The sequence below is a fragment of the Cucumis sativus genome, chromosome 2 (assembly GCF_000004075.3).
Source record: "Cucumis sativus cultivar 9930 chromosome 2, Cucumber_9930_V3, whole genome shotgun sequence".
NCBI lineage: Eukaryota > Viridiplantae > Streptophyta > Magnoliopsida > Cucurbitales > Cucurbitaceae > Cucumis > Cucumis sativus.
Window position 1 is genome coordinate 11,927,148 of NC_026656.2, and position 22,395 is coordinate 11,949,542.

A 22,395-nucleotide genomic window follows, 5' to 3' on the forward strand; every position below is an offset into this window, starting at 1 on the left:
ATCCAAGAAATTGTGTTTTCCTCTGGGCGTTCCTTTAAAACTTGATTAGGATGATGAAAAGAAAAAGTTACTTAATGAGTTAGAGTGAAGATCAATCCTAGAGTTTCATTTGTATACATACCGTCTCATATGGGTGTTTAATTAAAATATGTTTTTTACTTGATTGATTGAATAAAATAATACAAAAGATAAAACAACATATATGTGTGGAAGGCGATCATTTCACTCAAGGGTGTTGCTTAGTTATGCACTTGCTCTTTGATGGGCTAATTCGTGGAGTTTCATCTTTCTTTTGAGCCCATTTTCTGATTGGTTTCCCGATGTGTAGGATAATATGGAAGTATTGTTGGTTATTATCTTGAAGGATGATTTGGTTCCTTTTTAGTTTAAAAAGTAGTAGGCTTGAGAATGGGTGATTTCTAATTGTCCTTGGTATATGGAGGGCACTCCTATTTTGATGAGGAAGTAGGTTCCAAACATTATTTCTAAGTCCTTTGTATTTGATTGGGTGCCCATTTGAGTGAAGTTGCTCAAAGTTTCTTGAGAATTGTAGACTCCTAAGTGTGTTGAGTGTTTTGTGTGGCCAAGAGTATTTGATTTAGCAATATGTATGGATAAGACTATCTAAGAGTTGTGAATTGTCTACCCATCTCTTGTGTTGAGGTAAGAGTAGTGATTTTCCATGTGTTTTGTGACAATATAGTTGCGAACATAGAATATGCTTGGATGGTGTACAAATGTGCTTATTGGGGTGATGGTTTTGGCCTATCTATTGATAAGCGTGGGGGAGAGGGTTGATAAGGCACTTTTCTTTTGTACATTTAGCTCTTATTAGTGGTGATTTGATTCTCACCACTAATTAGAGCCTAGCTATAGGGTTGTTGTTCTTTTATTCAAGGGGCAATTAGTCTTCTATGATGGGAGGTTAGGGTTAGGTTCTTACGTTAGTCTTATGGCTCACTTGGTGGTGTTTAGAACGTCAAATTTACATAAAGACACTATAAATTATTGTATTCTTTAGCGTTGTTCTAATGATGTCTCTGATTTAGTGGTCAATTACTGTTATGTGCTAACGAGTCTTAACTCTTAGCAAACTTTTAAGACTTGTAAAAGGATTTAGGATATTAATTTATTTTTTTGTGATTTTATTGATTTCTTCATGCTCAAAAGTTGTAAGTTTTTTATATGTTTTGTTTCTTCTATTTTGGTTGTAGGATTAGTTCTCTTTAGTTTGTGCTCTAACCTCAAATTAAGAGGAATTATATATTATATATTACGTATATCACCTTTAACCAAATAATTTGAGAAATTTTCGTGTTTTTTAATTTTTATTTTTGGGAAATCTTCATTTTGATGGATCAATAATGGATTTAAAGAAAAAAAGAAAGAAAGAAGAATGCTAATGTAATCAATTTGTGTGACATTAGAGTTTCCTCTAAATACCAAAACAGATTTAGAATTTGGAGCATCAACGAATTTTGTTCATCTTCTTCTTCTTCTTCACCAGTTTGCATTTCTAATAATGTCTTGAACTTTTCACTGTAACTTAGAAACTGAAGGCTGAAAACTTCCTCTTAGAATCCTTCGTCGGTTTCACAATCTCAGGAAAGCGAAAAAATTGCTCTGAATTTTCCGTAGCAGAAGGAAATTGAATGAGTCTGAATCATCATTCGGAGTCTTTTGGGGTTTTAAAGGATTTGCAATGAATTATTTCAGGAAATTCCATGGAGAAGGATGATGCAGGGACTTCACCACCAACAGCAGCAACTAGCGGCCCTTCTCAACGTAGCTTTGCGGAAGGATGATCCTAATCCCACTACCTCAAGTTCCAGTACCGCCGGTGCCACTTCCGACGAGGACGACTCTGCTAGAATTGCAGCTATCAATTCAATCCATCGTGCCATTGTTTATCCTCCTAATTCGCTTCTTGTAACTCACTCCGCCACTTTCCTCTCCCAGGGCTTCTCTCAGCTTCTATCTGATAAGTAAGACCTCCTCTTCTGGTTATACATTGCTGGAGTTTCTTCTCTTGATTTTTCTGTACCGTTTTTCACTTTGTGGTGCGGAAAGATCGTATGGTATTTTTGGCTTCGAGCTTAGAGTGCATATACATTTTTTCATTGTTGCCCTTTTTTTTCTATCTGTGTGGATTACTCATGGTCTCTCTAGAAATGTGCTTATTAACGAATTGGAATTTTGAGCAAATCCATGGTGACTGGGCCGCCAACCTAGGATTTAATGCTATATGGGTTTCTTTAGTACCTAAATGTTGGAGGGTCAAACGAGTTATTCGAGAGATTAGTTGAGGTGCGTCAAACGAATTGTTCGTGAGATTAGTTGAGGTGCGTCAAAAGAGGTGTTCATGATATTATTTGAGGTGCGTGTAAGTTGGCTTAGACACTCGTAAAAAAAGAACGGGAATTTTGAGCAAGCTGGGGCAATTATCCTTTGTGTTGAACTCAAATTGAAAATTTTGGTTCTAAGAAATATACTCAAATCTCATTTTCTTCAAAATTTTTGGTACTTTTGCTAGTAGTATAATGGGAAAAGTAGGTTTTTGCCTATTGTTTCCAGTTCTTGTTTTATATACGTAAAACGGGGATCCATAATTTTTTTTACTGAATGTTATTATTGATGCAACTATTTCTTGATTCCACATATTAGGTCATACCCAGTGAGACAGGCGGCAGCCATTGCTTATGGAGCTCTCTGTGCTGTCTCATGTTCAATCACTGCATCACCAAATGGAAGGCAAAATAGTGTACTACTTGGAACTTTGGTTGATCGATTCATTGGTTGGGCATTGCCATTGCTTAGCCATGTCACTGCAGGTGATGCAACCACCAAGTTGGCATTGGAGGGATTGCAAGAGTTCATTAACATTGGAGAAGCTGGTGCTGTGGAGAGATTTGCTTTGCCAATCCTTAAAGCATGCCAAGTACTTCTTGAGGATGAGAGAACTCCCTTGTCTTTATTACATGGACTATTAGGAGTTTTAACTTTGATTTCTTTGAAGTTTTCTAGATCCTTCCAACCTCATTTCCTTGATATTGTTGATCTGCTTCTAGGTTGGGCATTAGTTCCAGATCTAACCGATTCAGATAGGCACATCATTATGGACAGTTTCTTACAGTTTCAGAAGCACTGGGTGGGTAATTTGCAGTTTTCTCTGGGGTTATTGTCAAAGTTCTTGGGTGACATGGATGTATTACTTCAAGATGGGAGTCCTGGGACGCCTCAACAATTCCGCAGGTTACTTGCATTACTTTCTTGTTTTTCAACAATTCTTCGGTCTGCTGCTTCCGGGTTGTTGGAATTGAACCTTCTTGAGCAAATAAGTGAACCACTTTCGAGAATGCTTCCTCAGTTGTTGGGATGCTTATCTATGGTTGGACGTAAATTTGGATGGTTGGAGTGGATTGATAATTTGTGGAAATGCTTGACTCTTTTGGCAGAAATATTACGTGAGCGTTTTTCCACCTATTATCCACTTGCTATTGATATCCTATTCCAAAGTTTGGAAATGACCAGAGCTAACCGTGTAGTGAAAGGTCAGAAGATTACGTTTCTTCAAGTTCATGGTGTTTTGAAAACTAATCTTCAATTATTGTCCCTTCAAAAATTTGGGCTGCTGCCATCATCTGTGCACAGAATACTGCAATTTGATGCACCAATATCTCAGCTTAGAATGCATCCAAATCATTTGGTAACAGGTAGTTCTGCTGCCACTTATATATTCTTGCTCCAACATGGGAATAATGAAGTTGTTGAACAAACGGTGGCATTATTAATTGAAGAGCTAGGTATGTTCAGTGGCTTGTTAGAAAAAGGTTTAGATCAAAGAGGTATCAATGGTATTCTTGATTCTCAATTTTGTTCAACTATGGATTTGTTCGCCCTAATTAAGTTTGATTTGAGAGCCTTATTGACATGTACTATCTCTAGTGGAACTATTGGTCTGATAGGCCAAGAAAACGTTGCTTTCACATGTCTAAAAAGGTCAGAAAGATTGATTTCCTTCATTATGGAAAAACTGAATCCTTTTGACTTTCCACTTCAGGCTTATGTGGAATTGCAAGCTGCTATCCTCGATACATTGGACAGGTTGACCACAACTGAATTCTTTTGCAAGTGCTCTTTGAAGAAATTGAGCAGCGAGAACCGTTTTCTGGATTCAGGAGAAAACATAGATTCTTATCAAAAAAAAGGAGAAAACATAGATGAAGCCCATCTAAAGAAGGATCATTCAGCTATTATTATTGAGCAACTAACAAAATACAATGCTCTCTTCTCCAAAGCCCTTCATAAAGCATCTCCACTAACAGTTAAAATAACAACCCTGGGTTGGATTCAGAGATTCTGTGAGAATGTCGTTACTATTTTTAAGAATGACAAGACATATGCCAACTTTTTTGAAGAATTTGGATATTTTAGCGTCATAGGAAACTTGATTTTTATGGTAATTGATGCCGCATCTGACAGGGAGCCTAAGGTGAGATCTAATGCAGCTTCAGTATTGGAGCTGCTTCTGCAAGCAAAAATTGTTCATCCCATATACTTTTATCCCATCGCTGACGTAGTCCTGGAAAAACTTGGTGATCCAGATAATGAAATAAAAAACTCATTCGTGAGGTTGCTTTCTCATATTTTGCCCACGGCACTTTATGCATGTGGTCAATATGACCTTGGATCATATCCTGCTTGTAGGCTTCATCTTCTGAGATCTGATCATAAATCTAGCCTGCACTGGAAACAAGTATTTGCCTTGAAGCAGCTTCCTCAGCAAATTCATTTTCAACAACTAATTTCCATTTTGAGCTACATATCACAAAGATGGAAAGTTCCTGTTGCATCATGGACCCAGCGGCTCATCCATAGATGTGGGAGATTGAAAGACATTGATTTGAGTCAAAGTGAGGAGATGGGGAACCTAGGTGCAAATGGTTTATGGTTAGATCTCAGGCTGGATGATGATTTTCTTAATGGGAATTGCTCAGTTAATTGTGTAGCCGGAGTCTGGTGGGCCATCCATGAAGCAGCTAGATACTGTATTTCTCTACGTCTACGAACGAACCTTGGTGGGCCTACCCAGACTTTTGCAGCACTAGAGAGAATGCTTTTGGACATAGCACACTTGTTACAGCTTGATAATGAACATAGTGATGGGAATTTAACCATGGTTGGGGCTTCTGGAGCCCGTTTATTGCCCATGAGGTTACTATTGGATTTTGTTGAGGCCTTAAAGAAAAATGTTTATAATGCATATGAGGGGTCTGCAGTCTTATCACCTGCTACTCGCCAAAGTTCATTGTTTTTCCGAGCAAACAAGAAAGTTTGTGAGGAGTGGTTTTCACGTATGTGTGAGCCAATGATGAATGCTGGATTGGCACTTCAAAGCCAATATGCTGCAATCCAATATTGTACGCTGCGTTTGCAAGAGTTCAAGAATCTTGTTATGTCACATATGAAGGAAAAGTGTAATTTACAGGTCGGTGAAAACATCCACAACACAAATAAACTTACAAGAGATATCTCAAGGGTTTTGAGGCACATGACTTTGGCTCTTTGTAAAAGTCATGAAGCAGAAGCTTTGGTTGGTCTACAGAAATGGGTTGAAATGACATTCTCTTCCCTGTTTCTGGAGGAAAGCCAGAGTCTTGGTAACTTTACACTAGGACCCTTTTCATGGATTACAGGGCTAGTCTATCAAGCAAGAGGTCAATATGAAAAAGCAGCTGCTCACTTTATCCACTTGTTACAGACTGAAGAGTCACTTGCTTCTATGGGTTCTGATGGTGTACAGTTCACCATTGCTCGTATTATTGAGGGATATACAGCTATGGCTGATTGGACATCTCTGGAATCATGGTTATCGGAGTTGCAATCTCTTCGTTCTAAACATGCTGGGAAGAGCTACTCTGGTGCTCTAACTACAGCTGGCAATGAAATAAATGCAATCCATGCATTGGCACACTTTGATGAAGGAGATTATGAGGCATCATGGGCATGTCTTGGTTTGACACCAAAGAGTAGCAGTGAGCTAACTCTAGATCCCAAGCTGGCTTTGCAGAGGAGTGAGCAGATGCTTTTACAGGCACTGCTTCTCTATAATGAGGGAAGGTTGGAAAAGGTGTCCCAAGAAATCCAGAAGGCAAGAGCAATGCTGGAGGAAACGTTGTCAGTCTTGCCTCTGGATGGCTTGGAAGAAGCAGCTGCATTTGCTACACAATTACATAGCATTTCTGCATTTGAAGAAGGTTACAAGCTTACAGGCAGTGTAGACAAGCACAAACAGTTAAATTCAATATTGAGTGTTTATGTTCAGTCTGTGCAATCTTCTTTTTGTAGAATTAATCAAGATTGCAACCCATGGATAAAAATTCTTCGGGTTTATCGAGTGATCTCACCAACTTCTCCAGTCACCCTTAAACTCTGCATTAATTTGTTAAGTTTGGCTCGTAAACAGAAAAACCTGATGTTGGCAAATAATTTAAACAATTATATTGATGACCATATATCAAATTGTTCTGATGAAAAGCATTGTCTATTTCTCCTTTCAAGTTTGCAGTATGAGAGAATCTTGTTAATGCAAGCTGAGAATAGATTTGAAGATGCTTTCACAAATATCTGGTCCTTTGTGCATCCTCACATCATGTCTTTCAACTCAATTGAGTCGAACTTTGATGATGGTATTTTGAAAGCAAAAGCATGCTTAAAACTTTCTCGTTGGTTAAAACAGGATTTAGAAGCTTTGAACTTGGATCATATTATACCTAAGCTGATTGCTGATTTTAATGTGACTGACAAATCCTCTGTAAGAGGAGAATTCTCCATCTGTAGTGAGAACTTACATTCTGGACCTGGACCAAGTATAGAACTTATCATTGAGGAGATTGTGGGTACGATGACTAAATTATCCACTCGTCTTTGTCCTACATTTGGTAAGGCATGGATTTCTTATGCATCTTGGTGCTTTGCTCAAGCTGAAAGTTCTCTCCATACTTCAAGTGGAACTGCTCTCCGCTCATGCTTGTTTTCTTCTATACTAGATCCTGAAGTTCATTCTGAGAAATATAGACTAACTAAAGATGAAATCATAAAAGTGGAACGCCTGATTTATGTTCTCGTTCAGAAAAGTCATGAAGCAAAAATTGTTAATGATGATCGAAGAGAATGGAGTTCTGAGACCTTAGAGGATTTGAAACTTGATGGCACTGTCAAGGCCTTGTTGCAGCAAGTAATAAATATCATCGAGGCTGCAGCTGGTTTGTCAAATACTGAAAACCCTGGGAATGAATGCCTAACTGATGTCTTTACTTCTGAGTTAAAGTTATTTTTTCAGCATGCTAGTATTGACCTAGATGACACTAGCGCGGTAACCGTTGTTCAGGACTTGGTAGATGTTTGGAGGTCCCTGAGGAGTAGAAGAGTGTCTCTCTTTGGTCATGCTGCTAATGGCTTTATACAATATCTTTTGCATTCCTCTATAAAAGCTTGTGATGGTCAGCTGGCGGGCTATGACTGCGGGTCAATGAAACAGAAGTCTGGAAAATACACACTGAGGGCGACATTGTACGTTCTACATATTCTTCTCAATTATGGAGCCGAGTTAAAAGATTCTCTTGAACCTGCTCTATCAACAGTCCCACTCTCTCCATGGCAGGTTTGATTTCTGTTTCTGATTTAAATCATTTTTGTTTTCCTTTTGGAACTAATTTGATAATGTTGTAGTTTAGAACATATTTTTATTTTATGATTCTAGGAAGTGACACCACAGTTATTTGCTCGCCTGAGTTCTCATCCTGAGAAAATTGTGAGGAAGCAGTTGGAGGGATTGGTGATGATGCTGGCTAAGCAGTCTCCATGGTCTGTAGTATACCCAACGCTGGTTGACGTAAATTCTTATGAAGAGAAGCCTTCAGAGGAACTTCAGCATATACTTGGTTCTCTGGTAACATGATTTCTTTCATTAATTTAATTTCATCAAGCCTTTTCATATTTAATACATTTTATTTTGATGAGGAGTTTTCCCCTCTGTTTGAATGTCTTTATTTAAGCTTCTTTTGGCAACGGGTGGGAAACTGCTCCTGACTGGAAAAAGGTCTTAAACTTATTCTATGTGTTGTCTGATTAACTGTTGAGTGATTCAGTCTTTGACACTAACTAAATTAGTCAATTCTGGGGCTCTTTAGGTCCTAAATCTCTGACCTTTTCTAGCTGGGGCTAAATTATTCAGTTCACATATTTCCTCCAAAATCATATCAGAATTAGATCAGTCTTCCGTATTTGATTTCTTGATGGAGTCTTCATCAGTTTGGTCTTTCTTTTTATCCTTGCACAATGTACCATTATATGGTCTCTTCAAGAAAATGATATTGTCTATTATAGCTTGAAAAGAGGGACCATCTCCAAGAAGGAGTGATGAATTGATCTTTTGTACAGGATGTGAATTGATTGTTTGTAGAGGAGTTTTCATGCTTAAGGAGGAATAATGGAAAAACACACATTTAGATTCCTGTTATAGTGGTCTTTATTTAAAGAAAGAGAAACATAAGGATTTTCAAAGATAAGTTGATGTTATTGATCATGGTCTTGACTCTTGAGTGTCATTTTGGCTTCTTTGAGTTTTATTGACTAGGCTTTTAAAAGACACTTCTAGAGTTTTTTTGATAAGAGTTGGATGCCAGTTGTGGTGGAATCCTTTGGAAAAGTGGGTAAGTCTTCTGTTTATGGGGAATAGAGGCAGTTATTCATAATCCGCTAAGTTCATAACCCAATGCAAGAATATATGATGATGGGCTGGTTTTGTTATAAGATCCAATATTAATATCTTAAATACTGGACTGCTGGTTTGGAAGAAAATAGGAAAAGGTAAGAAAAGAGTCTTCTTTCTGAGCTTGAATCTTTCGATGCAAAAACTAAACTCAAGGAGATTTTTAATCTTCAATTTGATATATAATCTACATTCAAATGTGAAATTATGGATTCATAACTATTGTTTTGGCTGTTTTTTCTTTCTTTTGTTTGAACTGTACTTCGATTGTTTGCTTCTTTTCATTTATTCATTGAAAAGTTTTGTTTCCTTTAAAAGATAAACTAGTTGTGTTTTCGGTTAATTTTTCTATTTGTGGTAGAATTTCTTGTAATATTTCTACTCTGAATATACTTTTGAATGATAGTTGGCTCCTTATATGAAAAAAAATCATCGGCTGCTTTATGAATCATGTAGAAAAATACCACCTTTTAATATTTTGCTGATTATACTACCTAGCAAAATGCAAATTCGAGTGCCTGCCTCCATTTTAAATTGATAAACTTTCCAATGGCATGGTGCTTGTTTGTTGGAAATGTTTTCGGTTTGAATCAATAAATTCATGGTTACAGTTGAAAAGCAAGATTGTTGAAACATGCTCATGATACCTGCAGAAAGAGCATTATCCAAGATTGATCGAAGATGTTCAATTGATGATAAAAGAGCTGGAAAATGTAACTGTACTTTGGGAAGAGCTATGGCTCAGCACACTTCAAGATCTTCAGACAGGTGAGAAGCATGATTTTAAATCTACATAATGACACTTTTACCTGACATAAATTATTCTATAATGCAGAAATTTGTTTTTGGTTGCCAACTCACCACAATAAATATAACTTCAAGTTTGACCATAATTGACCTTTCACGTGAAATTTAGGTGCCAAATTTGACCTGTAGGTTCTGAGACTCAGGGATATCATACCTGCTCTATGATTTGCCCAAGTTTCCGTTATTACTGAATTTCCTGCACTGAGTAGTTGCTGCGACATATTGTAACTAGCACTTCACCTTGGCATGTTGTAACGTTCAAGAACAATACCAATTTGTAAATTATCCTTTAATTGAACATTTTTCTTTTGATAAGAAACAACTAAGATATATTCAGAAAAGTCCAACAGTCTAGGGTAAGGTTGAGACAACCCCCAAAGGCCAAAAAGAGCTATACAAGGAGGGTCTTCCAATCACTAATACCATCAAAAGGCTGTAATTACATAAGAAATTATTCTGTAAATATATTCACCAAGAGGCCATATTTTGTGTCCTATCACAAAATTTTAAGAAGTGGAAGGGTGTAGAATTATCTTCGGAGGTTCTAGACTAGTTTCTTTCCTCCCAAATAAGCTGCAAAATGCTCTAAAGGTGAAACTACCCACCACTTTGGCCTTTTTCTTCAGATTCTAAGCAGCCAGGCCTTCCAACATCCAATTGTCAATGTTTTTATGGAGACAAAACTGTAAACCCAGTATTCCTGCAGCGATCCAATCTTGATTGGCAAAATCACAATGCAAAAAGAGGTGGCCAAGGCCTTCTGCCTCTTTCAAGAGCATTCTGCTTTCCAAAGTGGACAAAAACCACCTTCTAAACTTCCTTTGGAGTCTATCATCATTGTTCAAATTCCTATAGGCTGAAGACCAAAACTTTAATTTTCTGATGGTTGTCATGTTTTCATGTAAGCGTAATCGGAGCAGAGTTTATGCTATTGGGCTTGGAAGCAAGACTAAAGGTGGAGTTGGAAGAGTTTATGTTACTTGAACACTATCTGTTGTACATCTGTCACCTTGAATTATGAGGAATGCCAATTTGTAAATTATTGAGAATTTTGTTGATTTGTTTTTCCTTATACAAAGCAAAAGATTGAGAAGTCTATATTTTGCAGATGTTATGAGACGCATAAATGTACTCAAGGAAGAAGCTGCTCGAATTGCTGCAAATGTCACTCTCAGCCAGAGTGAGAAAGACAAGATAAATGCTGCTAAGTACTCAGCCATGATGGCCCCCATTGTGGTGGCTTTGGAGCGTCGTTTGGCTTCAACATCTCGAAAACCTGAAACACCCCATGAAACCTGGTTCCATGAAGAGTATAAAGAACAGCTGAAATCAGCTATTTTTACCTTCAAGAATCCTCCATCCTCTGCTGCTGCACTTGTTGATGTATGGCGGCCATTTGATGATATTGCAGCATCTTTGGCATCTTATCAGAGAAAGTCATCAATTTCTTTAAAAGAAGTTGCACCGATGTTAACTTTGTTATCATCATCTGACGTACCAATGCCTGGTTTTGAGAAGCATGTTATCTATTCAGAAGCTGATAGAAGCATTGGCTCTAATCTTTCAGGAACTGTTACAATTGGTTCTTTCTCAGAGCAAGTGACTATCTTGTCTACAAAGACAAAACCTAAAAAGCTTGTAATACTGGGTTCTGATGGTGAAACCTACACATATCTCTTAAAGGGTAGAGAGGATCTGCGTCTTGATGCTAGAATCATGCAAATGTTGCAAGCTATCAATAGTTTCCTGTATTCATCTCATTCAACTTATGGTCAATCTCTCTCCATTCGCTATTATTCTGTAACTCCAATTAGTGGTAGAGCTGGTCTCATCCAATGGGTGAACAATGTAATGAGTGTATATACTGTATTCAAGTCATGGCAACACCGGGTCCAGGTGGCACAACTCTCAGCAGTTGGTGCTAGCAATTTGAAAAGTTCTGTACCTCCACAGCTTCCACGTCCGAGTGATATGTTTTATGGTAAAATCATACCAGCACTCAAAGAGAAAGGCATAAGGAGAGTGATTTCACGTAGAGATTGGCCTCATGAAGTTAAACGTAAAGTTCTTTTGGATCTTATGAAGGAGGTTCCCAAACAACTTCTTTATCAAGAACTCTGGTGTGCTAGTGAAGGATTCAAAGCTTTCAGTTTGAAACTAAAAAGGTATAACTATTTTGGTTTGTGTTGTAACATGCTAAACTTTCTTTCTGTCAAATACAAACAAAGGGCTAATTGGCAAAAAGTTGTTTTTCTTATGCTTGCATATAGAAATTTTTAGGTGATTAAAGGTATAATTGTCCTTTCCCCTTTTCAGCATTTTTCTTTTATTTTTTTTTCAAAGGGGTATTTTCCGGCATGATTTTATTTAAGGACGTTTTCTACAGAAAATTTTAGTTTATCAAAGGAATGATTACCTTTTTTTTCTTGCTTCTTTCTTCTCCTTGATCTTCTATTTTTTTTCTCCTCAAATTGTAATTTTCTATTTTTCTGTAATACTTCTTTTCTGAACTACTCTCCAATTACTACTGTTTTCAGCATGATTTTTATTTAAGATTGTTTGCCTTGCAAGTTGTATTATGAAATATATATTCTTCTTTTTTCTTGTATTTGCTTAACTTTCTAGAAAGTAAAGTTTCAATTAGGATTTCTTTACAAAGAAATAAAATTTACTGGCATGTTTGAAAATCAGGTTTAACAACAGAAAACATTTAAAAAATAAATATAATTAATACCATTTGTGTTTTCTTGTTTGGTAGAGTATTTCAAAAACAAATTTTTTGAATAAAAATCTGTAAAAATAGTATTTGTTGCAGAAATAAGTACAAGGTATTAGGTATGTTTCCTCAGGAAAAAAAAGAACATGAGACTTGAGAGTAAACACAGAAAATAGGTGCAAGGTTTGAAGAAGAGAGATCTTTTGTGATAAAGGTAGACGGTGAAATATGTTTTGGATGATCCAGAGCTGATAGTGGCTAGGAAAATCTGAAAATAACATTCAGAACTTGTAAATTTAAAATTTGGAATTGGTCATGTTCAGTTCATAATTGCCTGCCAGCCAACATTTTTGCGATAAAACTAAATTGATGTTGAGCCATTCTGTGACAGTTTTCCCTTCCTTTCATTTCTTTTGATTTGCAATAATCTAGATTCAGTCTGCTAATCTTGCAAGATATAAAATTTGTTCTCTACTCAGGTATGCTGGAAGTGTTGCAGCAATGAGTATGGTGGGACACATCTTGGGCTTAGGCGATAGACATCTGGATAATATTCTTATGGATTTCTCTACTGGAGATGTTGTACATATTGACTATAATGTTTGTTTTGATAAAGGCCAGAAACTGAAAGTGCCAGAGATTGTTCCCTTTCGTCTCACCCAAACTATGGAAGCAGCTTTAGGACTGACAGGAATAGAAGGGACCTTCAGAGCAAACTGTGAGGCTGTGCTAGAAGTTCTGAGAAAGAACAAAGATATACTCCTAATGCTGCTAGAAGTTTTTGTGTGGGATCCTCTTGTGGAATGGACCCGTGGTGATTTCCATGATGATGCCACTATAGGTGGTGAAGAAAGAAGAGGCATGGAGTTGGCTGTTAGCTTGAGTCTATTTGCATCTCGTGTGCAGGAAATTCGTGTCCCCTTGCAGGTTCTAGTCATTTCCACTGAATGATAATTGCTTTATTTCTATTTTCCTCTCTTTAATTATAGTGTCTTTTCTGCTAGTATTTCTAGTTCATTTATGCTTATAAACCACCAATCAAGTTCACCTATAAAAGGTGTACAAAGAAGATGACCAATCAGCCAGATGCTGTTGAGCCAATCATTTGATTGTGTGATAATGTTGGCTAGTTTGAATGGAAATCATGTAGGTGATACCGACGATAAAAGGGTCCTTGGAAGTAGTAGTTTGTTATTGCTGTTTGTATTAAGTTAACAGGGAGAGAGGTACTTGTATGGGGGGAAAAAGAGAGAGAAGGAGAGGGTAAGCTGGGAGGGATTCAGGACCATCCAACTTCCTTAAGAACTAATAATATTGATTTGTAAGCCATGTCTGAGATTTTGACATGCTTCAAGTCAATTAAGTTATTTGATGTGTGCTATTATATATGTATAACACCTATTTCCTCATTTAAAAGATGGAATTATCTCTATCACACCTTGAAAGTTCTTAATTTTCAAAATTCATTTCTTATTGTCCAGAAAATTTTCAGTCCATCTTGGTAGTGCTTTACTCACTCAGAAGTTAGTGATCACAAAACATAAAACTTGGACTCATTACTGTACAATAGATGAAATGTTCTTTTTTACCCCAAAAAAAAAAAAAATACTGTACAATAATGATTTATTGAATTGTGGAATTCAATACTAACCTAGGTTCCATTATAACTCTCTAAATTTAAAAGAACTAAAATGTTTTGAGTTTATGTTTAATAGATTTTGCTTGTGCAAACTCATTATAACTCTTAACATTTTCCAGGAGCATCATGATCTTTTATTGGCTGCCCTACCTGCTGCTGAGTCTTCTCTTGAGGTACTGTACTGCTTGACACTTGTATCTTGTTTGTAATTTCCTGAGCTTCTACCATCTTCACTTGTTGCTTCCATGAATTTCTCTGAACCAAATAATCTATTCCAGGGGTTTGCAAATGTCCTAAATCACTATGAGCTTGCCTCTACGCTCTTTTATCAAGCTGAACAAGAAAGATCAAGCATAGTTTTGCGTGAAACATCAGCTAAGTCAGTTGTTGCTGATGCAACATCTAGTGCAGAGAAAGTTCGTACACTATTTGAAATGCAGGCTCGAGAGCTTGCTCAAGGTAAGGCTATTGTTTCTGAGAAAGCTCAAGAGGCATCAACCTGGATTGAGCAACATGGAAGAGTCCTTGATAATATAAGGAGCAATTTGATTCCCGAAATAGACATGTGTTTGAATATGAGAGCAATTGGAGAAGCTTTGTCACTTATATCTGCCGTTACGGTGGCTGGAGTTCCAGTGACAGTTGTACCTGAGCCCACTCAAGTGCAATGTCATGATATAGATAGGGAGATTTCTCAGCTTATAGCTGCACTAAGCGATGGACTTTCTTCTGCTATAGCTACAATTCAAGTTTATTCTGTTTCTTTGCAGAGATTTCTTCCTCTAAACTATGTAACGACTAGTGTAGTTCATGGCTGGGCTCAGGCTTTACAATTATCTAAGAATGCCCTCTCCTCTGATATTATTTCACTTGCTAGAAGACAGGCTACTGAACTTATGATGAAAGTAAATGATAATAATGATTCTGTACAAGTCAGTCATGACAATATGTGTGTTCAAGTGGATAAGTACGCAAAGGAAATTGCAAAAATTGAAGAAGAGTGTACTGAGCTCTTGACCTCTATTGGTACAGAAACGGAATTGAAAGCTAAGGATCGGCTTCTATCAACTTTTACTAAATATATGACGTCTGCTGGCCTTGTAAAGAGAGAAGCTATTCCATCTCTCCAGATGGGACGAGTTACACATGATGGGAAAAAGGACATCAACATGCAGCTGGAGCTTGTGGCAGAAAAGGAGAAAAAGGAAAAGCTACTATCTAGTATTAACGTTGCTCTGGATATTCTATACTGTGAGGCAAGAGGAAAAATACTGGACATTTTGAATGATATGAATGATGGGAGACTAGTGAATAGAACTACATCTCATGATTTTAATGTTGTTTTCTCCAATCTAGAAGAGCAAGTGGAGAAATGTATGCTTTTGTCAGAGTTTCATTCTGAATTATTGGATTTGATTGATGTTAAGGTGCTGAGTGTTGAAAACAAATATAAAAGTTGGCATAGGAATCATTCTCATAGAAATTGGACTTCTACTTTTGCTGTCATGTTCTCTTCTTTCAAAGACCTGATAGGGAAAATGACTGATGCTGTTCTACCTGATATAATTAGATCTGCTATTTCGGTGAATTCAGAAGTTATGGATGCATTTGGGCTGGTCTCACAAATTCGAGGATCAATTGATACAGCACTAGATCAGTTTCTTGAGGTTCAATTAGAGAAGGCTTCGTTAATTGAATTGGAAAAAAATTATTTTATCAATGTTGGCCTCATTACAGAGCAGCAGTTGGCCCTTGAGGAAGCTGCTGTAAAGGGCAGGGATCATCTCTCTTGGGAAGAGGCCGAGGAGCTTGCTTCAGAGGAGGAAGCTTGCAGGGCAGAACTGCATCAACTCCATCAAACATGGAACCAGAGAGATGTACGCAGCTCGTCTCTTGCAAAGAGGGAGGCTAATTTAGTACATGCTTTGGCTTCATCGGAATGCCAGTTTCAATCTCTTATCAGTGCTGCAGTGGAGGAGACTTTTACGAAAGGCAACACCTTATTGGCCAAATTAGTTAAACCATTCTCTGAACTGGAATCTATTGATGAAATCTGGTCTTCCTCTGGAGTTTCTTTTTCATCTATCTCAAATGGGATTCCTACTTTGTCAGATGTGGTGAGTTCTGGGTATCCAATATCTGAATATATTTGGAGGTTTGGTGGACAATTAAGCAGTCATTCTTTCTTTATTTGGAAAATTTGTGTTGTGGATTCTTTCCTTGATTCGTGCATACATGAAATTGCTTCAGCCGTGGATCAGAATTTCGGATTTGATCAGCTCTTTAATGTTATGAAGAAAAAACTTGAGCTTCAGCTTCAAGAATATATTTTTAGGTACCTTAAAGAACGGGGTGTTCCTGCATTCTTGGCTTGGCTGGATAGAGAAAGGGAACATTTAAAACCACTGGAGGCAAGAAAAGACAATTTCCATGAACACCATGATGAACAAATTAAAGATTTGGAATTTATTGAGAGGATCCGATACATGCTGCAGGAACACTGTAATGTGCATGAAACTGCCAGAGCAGCAAGGTCTACAGTTTCACTTATGAGAAAACAGGTGAATGAGCTCAAAGAAACTCTTCAGAAGACTAGTCTGGAAATTATTCAAATGGAGTGGTTACATGACAATAGTTTGACTCCATCACAATTTAATAGGGCCACCTTGCAAAAATTTCTCTCTGTTGAGGATAGGTTATACCCTATTATTCTAGACCTTAGCCGATCTGAATTGCTGGGAAGTTTGCGATCGGCTACTTCAAGGATAGCTAAGTCAATTGAAGGCCTAGAAGCTTGTGAGCGAGGCTCTCTTACAGCTGAAGCACAGCTGGAGAGAGCAATGGGGTGGGCTTGTGGTGGCCCAAATACTGGTCCGGTGATAAATACTTCTAAGGCTTCAGGGATTCCTCCTCAATTCCATGACCATATCTTGAGGCGGAGGCAGTTGTTATGGGAAACTAGAGAAAAGGTATCAGATATTATTAAGATTTGCATGTCTATATTGGAATTTGAAGCATCAAGAGATGGCATGCTTCAATTTCCAGGAGACCATGCTTTTAGTACAGATAGTGATAGCAGGGCATGGCAGCAAGCTTACTTGAATGCAATAACAAGACTGGATGTTTCTTATCATTCCTTTTCCCGTGAGCAAGCTTTTCTCTTTTATGTTGATGTTGTCTCATTGCACTATTAAGCCCTTTTGGTTCTAAAGAAAAATTGTTTAGATATTTTTAAAAAAATCCTGAAATCCAGAATAATATAATAATTATCGTCAAAATATATAGGTTCTGAAGATATATGTGGTTTATTATCAAGCTTGAGATAGTTACAAAGTGAAAGTTTAGTCCCTAGATGAAAGATATATTTTCTAGAATTGTCCCCGGGAGTTATATTTTTAGATATAGTATTTTTGGGGGTAGAATTTGTTTCTTTAAAGATGATACTTGGGCTACAATAAGGAAATTTTTATCTTTCAGGTTAACTGATGATTCCTTATTCTTTGCGTCTTCTACTAGGTACTGAACAAGAATGGAAGCTTGCAGAAAGAAGCATGGAGGCTGCCTCAAACGAATTATATGCTGCAACCAATAATCTTCGCATTGCTAATCTTAAAATGAAGTCCGCTTCAGGTCATGCATCTTTCTGTTATTTAAGCTGAGCAAGTACATAGATATATACACAAGCATTACACATTTTCCTCATTTGACATTTGACATACGCAAGTTTTTATCTTTATGGTTTATGCACTAAGATTATCCTTGTATACAATATTTTCAACAGTACCTTTTGCTCATTGCTTGAACATATTGGCTGTCTTTGTAGGTGATTTACAAAGCACTCTTCTCAGTATGAGAGATTGTGCATATGAATCAAGTGTTGCACTCTCAGCATTTGGTAGTGTCTCAAGGAACCACACTGCATTGACCTCTGAGTGTGGTTCTATGCTTGAAGAGGTAACTGAATATATCTATGAAGCTCAGGATTTGATTTGAGGTGATTGTGTCGCCAGCAATATTTCTGGATTTGTTGTCAGGATGTTGTTCCTTCAAAAGGAAATCAGCAAGTCCTAAAAGGCACCTGCAGGCTTCAATTTCACTAATCTCTTTTACAGAAGACGATAATGGTTAACATGGGGCCAACCTGAACATAGCTCTGTTGATTTGAATCAACTTTTATCATATCTCTGATTGCCATCAATTCATCTAAAATAATCGATATATTATTCTATGCACAATGCATCCATCTTTTTTTTGTAGGCTTAAATTTCAGTAATCTCTTGTATGGAAGATGATAACTGTGATTAACATGAGACCAATCTGAACATTACTCAATTGGTTTAAGCATATACCTTCGATTTGAGAGGTCAATGATTGAATCACCCAACAAGATGTTAAACTGAAAAAAAATATGGTTGTGGGAAGCAAAATAAAATCGTTAAAGATTTTCTATGCTTTATAGATGATTCTAAAATTTGCTCTCATTGGCATCTTTTCCTTCACCTGTTTATATGATTTTTTAATTGTTTGCACTTAAGATTGTTTGATCTCTTTTGATCAAGTATATGACAAAGTTCTTTTTCTGTTCAAATGCAGCTAATATTTCTACATTTCCTGTAGGTACTAGCAATAACCGAAGATCTGCATGATGTTCATAATTTGGGAAAGGAGGCTGCTGTAATTCATCGTCAACTTATTGAAGACATTGCGAAGGTATTTTGATCAATCATTTACGTGACTAAATCCCAGTCTATTTAATCTAGACATTCGTGCTGCAGAGCATGATAGAGTAGTCTGCTTCCAACTGTAGTCAGCTTATAGCATTCCCCATGTGAATTGATACTGGTTATGGTATTTCCCATTCCAGTGCCATTGTTTGCTTATTGTTTCACTTCTTAAGCAGGCAAATTCAGTCCTCCTTCCCCTTGAGGCAATGTTATCCAAGGATGTTGCTGCCATGATTGATGCTATGGCTAGAGAAAGAGAAATCAAGATGGAAATATCACCTATACATGGACAAGCTATATATCAGTCCTATTGTTTGAGAATTAGAGAGGCCTATCAGATGTTCAAGCCTTTGGTCCCTTCTCTGACATTATCTGTGAAGGGTCTGTATTCCATGTTTACCAAGCTTGCACGAACAGCAGGTCTCCATGCTGGAAATCTTCATAAAGTATGAATGGAGTCTATAGTTCAGCTCGTTGATTTCATGAATTATTTTACAATGCTTCTGATGTTACTGAATTTCCACCAAATGTGAAATCTACTTTTTCAGGCTCTTGAAGGACTAGGAGAAAGCCAGGAAATTAAGTCAGAGGGAATTCACATAACTAAGTCTCAGTTCAATAGTGAAGTAGATGCAGTTGACTTCGAAAAGGAGAGAGAAAGCCTCTCCTTGTCTGATAGTGAGAGTAGCGGAGATATCCCTGATATTACCAGACTTTCTTTGCAAGATAAAGAATGGTTATCTCCACCTGATAGCTTCTGCAGCAGCAGCTCTGAGTCTGACTTCACCACTAGTAGCTTTCCAGATAGCTCCAACGACCTAACAGAGGATATGGGTCAACACTATAACGGGTCTAGTGACAGAGAAGCTAGAGTTATTCCAAAAATTACCTCATTTTCTCAAACTGACGTTGGAAAAATGTTACGTTTGGAGGAGTCAGAAACAAAATCCACAGATGGTAGCCAAACCTGTTTTAGAAAGTTATCAACCAATGAGTTCAATGGAGGAATTAAAATTGTTGCAACACCACCTGATGAATCTATTGAAGTTCCTGCTATTGCGTCACATCCGTTGAATGAGACTGTTGAAAGACTGGAGGAGGAAAGTGGTGTAACCTCATCAGATAAGAGATTAGAAGATGAAAATCAAGAGGCTCCTCCAGCTCAGAAGGCTGCTTGGAGTCGTGCAAGCAGGGGTAAGTAGTGTACCTTCACTCAGACACATATCTATTATCCTTAATTCCCAATTAGCGTTTCCACTGCTGCACTAGATGATATTTATGATTACATGTTTTATTTATTGATCGATGTTCTTAATGTTTTCATTATTTTAAATTATGCATATGTGGATAGGGGAATTAGCTATTTTAGAACGGAAAACTATCACAAAGAATACAACTGTAAGGAATCTCCACAAGAGTCGCAATATATTATCACGATCCCAAAATTCAAAGTTCATACCAGTTCGAGAGGGTGGATATCTCCTTGCTGTATCACCATCTAATACAAAAGATAACATAACCCAAAATACAATGACTAAAAATATTATGTTGTTTTGTTTATCTTGTAGTGTGCTTCTAATGCGTATTAAATCAGAACTACTGTTCTTTATTGCATATAAATTAGCCTCAGTTCCTTGCTTTACTTTCGGATTCAGTAAAATTTGCTTTTGATTATTGGAAAGTCAGCACAATTTTCTTGTATATGAGCTTTGCATTCAGAGGGAAAACTGAATCGTCCCCATTTGATGTGGCATTGCATATTTCATTCCAAAAGTTGAAGTCTTGTGTTATGGTCCTCTCAGGTAGAAATGCATACGCAACGTCTGTTTTACGGCGTGTAGAGATGAAACTCAATGGAAGAGACAATGTCGATAACAGGTACCTACTCTTAACTTGGCGCTGTTGACAATCTCTATGCTGGATTTCTAACTATCTTTTAACTAACAGAGAACTTAGCATTGCTGAGCAAGTGGATTATCTACTTAAGCAAGCAACGAGTGTAGACAACCTGTGCAACATGTATGAAGGTTGGACCCCATGGATTTGAAATTTGAAGACCGAGGAATCTTGGATACCTGTACTGATGGATGGTTAGCAGAGGTTCGTCGAGAAATACTAGCACCAGATTCATTAATCCAGAACTTGGAAGAACATGCTGGGGTATGTTCAAAGTTACTACCATGCGGGACCTCTTGTTTGCTGCATTGGTTCGCCCTACAGCTGGATTCATTTCATCATATGAATTATTCAGTCACAGTGTGAAAGAAAGTAACAGCGATTGCTCGAAAAGCTGCGCAAGATCCATCTTGGCATTTCCATTACTGAGCTGTGCACATGAACTATTGACGAAGTGTCCAAACAGCGTTCACGTTCTTCACGTTCCAATATGCTGCCCCACGCAAGGTCGAGGGCAGGTAATATGGGCCACGTCTGGGGCTTCAAAGTTATAACGAAACCAAGCTTTGGTCCATTTGGCATCTGAGATGTTGCTTGGGAATATTGCAATGTTGATGCTGAGGAGTTGTGGGTTTTTGGTAACGAGCTATTTACTGCGTGGATAATCTGAAGAAGGTAGAACATCACTTCCGCAGAAGATGAGAAATTGCATAATGTAATGAATTATTGTATCATTTAGGAAAATGATTATTTAGCCATTCAAATAGGTTATATACTTTATCCATAACTGTGAAAATTGGAATGTAAATGTAGACTGTAAATGTCATGATAGTTTGTCACTCTTTGTTTTGTTGGGTTTTTACTTATGTATGGATGTTATGTGATGTTATTGAAGGCAAGTTGATTAATTTGGTCAAATAATTACATTTTTTTTCATGCCAGAAGAAACACCATTTAGTATATTTTCAAAGTTTATAACAAGATTATGCTAATGAAATTACTTATTACTTATGCACTACACCCATCAATTTATCTGACTATTTATTTTTTTCAAAAAAGTTTTTAAAATTCTTTTTTAAGTGAACAATATATAAATAGGTACAATCCAACTTACAATGTCCACGTCACCAACAAGGATAGACTTGAAGTGAAGTAATGAATCCACAAGCAAATGGTTTAGTCTCTTCCTATGGGAAGTGAAGAATCTCCCTTTTCCCATAGAATAGAATTAAAAATCCCTTTTCCCATAGAATAGAATTAAAAATCCCTTTTCCCATAGAATAGAATTAGACAAACAAATTAAATGAAACTCAAAACTCAAAACTCAAAACCAACCAATTCTAACAGTTTGTTAAGCACACAGATATAAATCCAGTTTTTTGAAGCTTACTCTTTAAGTGATCTTATTTATATTGAAACTCTCATGTTCCTCTATTTTCCATCATCGCAAATATATTTTCCTCTACTTCTTACTCTAGATTCTATTACTCCTCGTCATGTCGGGGCTCGTAGACCTATGGACTTCTGAGCAGGCTAAACTCCGCCACGAGGGTGGCTCCTCCCCCGCCGCTCCCACCGTTGATGTGGCTGAACAAGGAAGATGGAACTCCACTGAGTTAACTCGAGTTTGGGACCGAGTAAGACGACTCGGTATGAATGGGAAGATGTGTTCTGAAGCTTCTGTTTGTATGTTGGTTGAATTTATGAGTCCATAGAGATTCAAAACATCTCACTGTACATAAAACACTTTCAATAAAACTTTCCTTTTTCAATATCTATAATTTGCCTTTAGTTACTTGGGTTAGAGAATACGAGTATTATATATCAATTCAATTATGTT

General features: G+C 37.2%; 1 protein-coding gene across 3 annotated transcripts; it reads left to right on the forward strand.

Moving 5' to 3' along the window:
- Nucleotides 1-1,410: 1,410 nt before the first annotated feature.
- On the forward strand, nucleotides 1,411-21,496 carry LOC101222679 (serine/threonine-protein kinase SMG1). Of its 3 annotated transcripts, none has more exons than XM_011650910.2 (15): nucleotides 1,422-1,985; nucleotides 2,665-7,663; nucleotides 7,763-7,951; nucleotides 9,427-9,541; nucleotides 10,689-11,745; nucleotides 12,776-13,223; nucleotides 14,055-14,108; nucleotides 14,214-17,079; nucleotides 17,452-17,565; nucleotides 17,759-17,889; nucleotides 18,553-18,645; nucleotides 18,836-19,105; nucleotides 19,208-19,853; nucleotides 20,462-20,537; nucleotides 20,607-21,496. In XM_011650910.2, the coding sequence occupies exons 1-15, from the start codon at nucleotides 1,735-1,737 to the stop codon at nucleotides 20,704-20,706; spliced, it is 11,409 nt and encodes a 3,802-aa protein (XP_011649212.1). In that variant the 5' UTR covers nucleotides 1,422-1,734; the 3' UTR covers nucleotides 20,707-21,496. The 3 variants fall into 3 exon arrangements, 2 of the variants coding, with proteins under 2 accessions (XP_011649212.1, XP_031736824.1); XM_031880964.1 differs by lacking the exon at nucleotides 1,422-1,985 and having other exon boundaries at nucleotides 2,824-2,938; nucleotides 3,069-7,663; XR_004214487.1 differs by lacking the exons at nucleotides 18,836-19,105; nucleotides 19,208-19,853; nucleotides 20,462-20,537; nucleotides 20,607-21,496 and having other exon boundaries at nucleotides 1,411-1,985; nucleotides 14,214-16,904; nucleotides 18,553-18,644.
- Nucleotides 21,497-22,395: the final 899 nt, after the last annotated feature.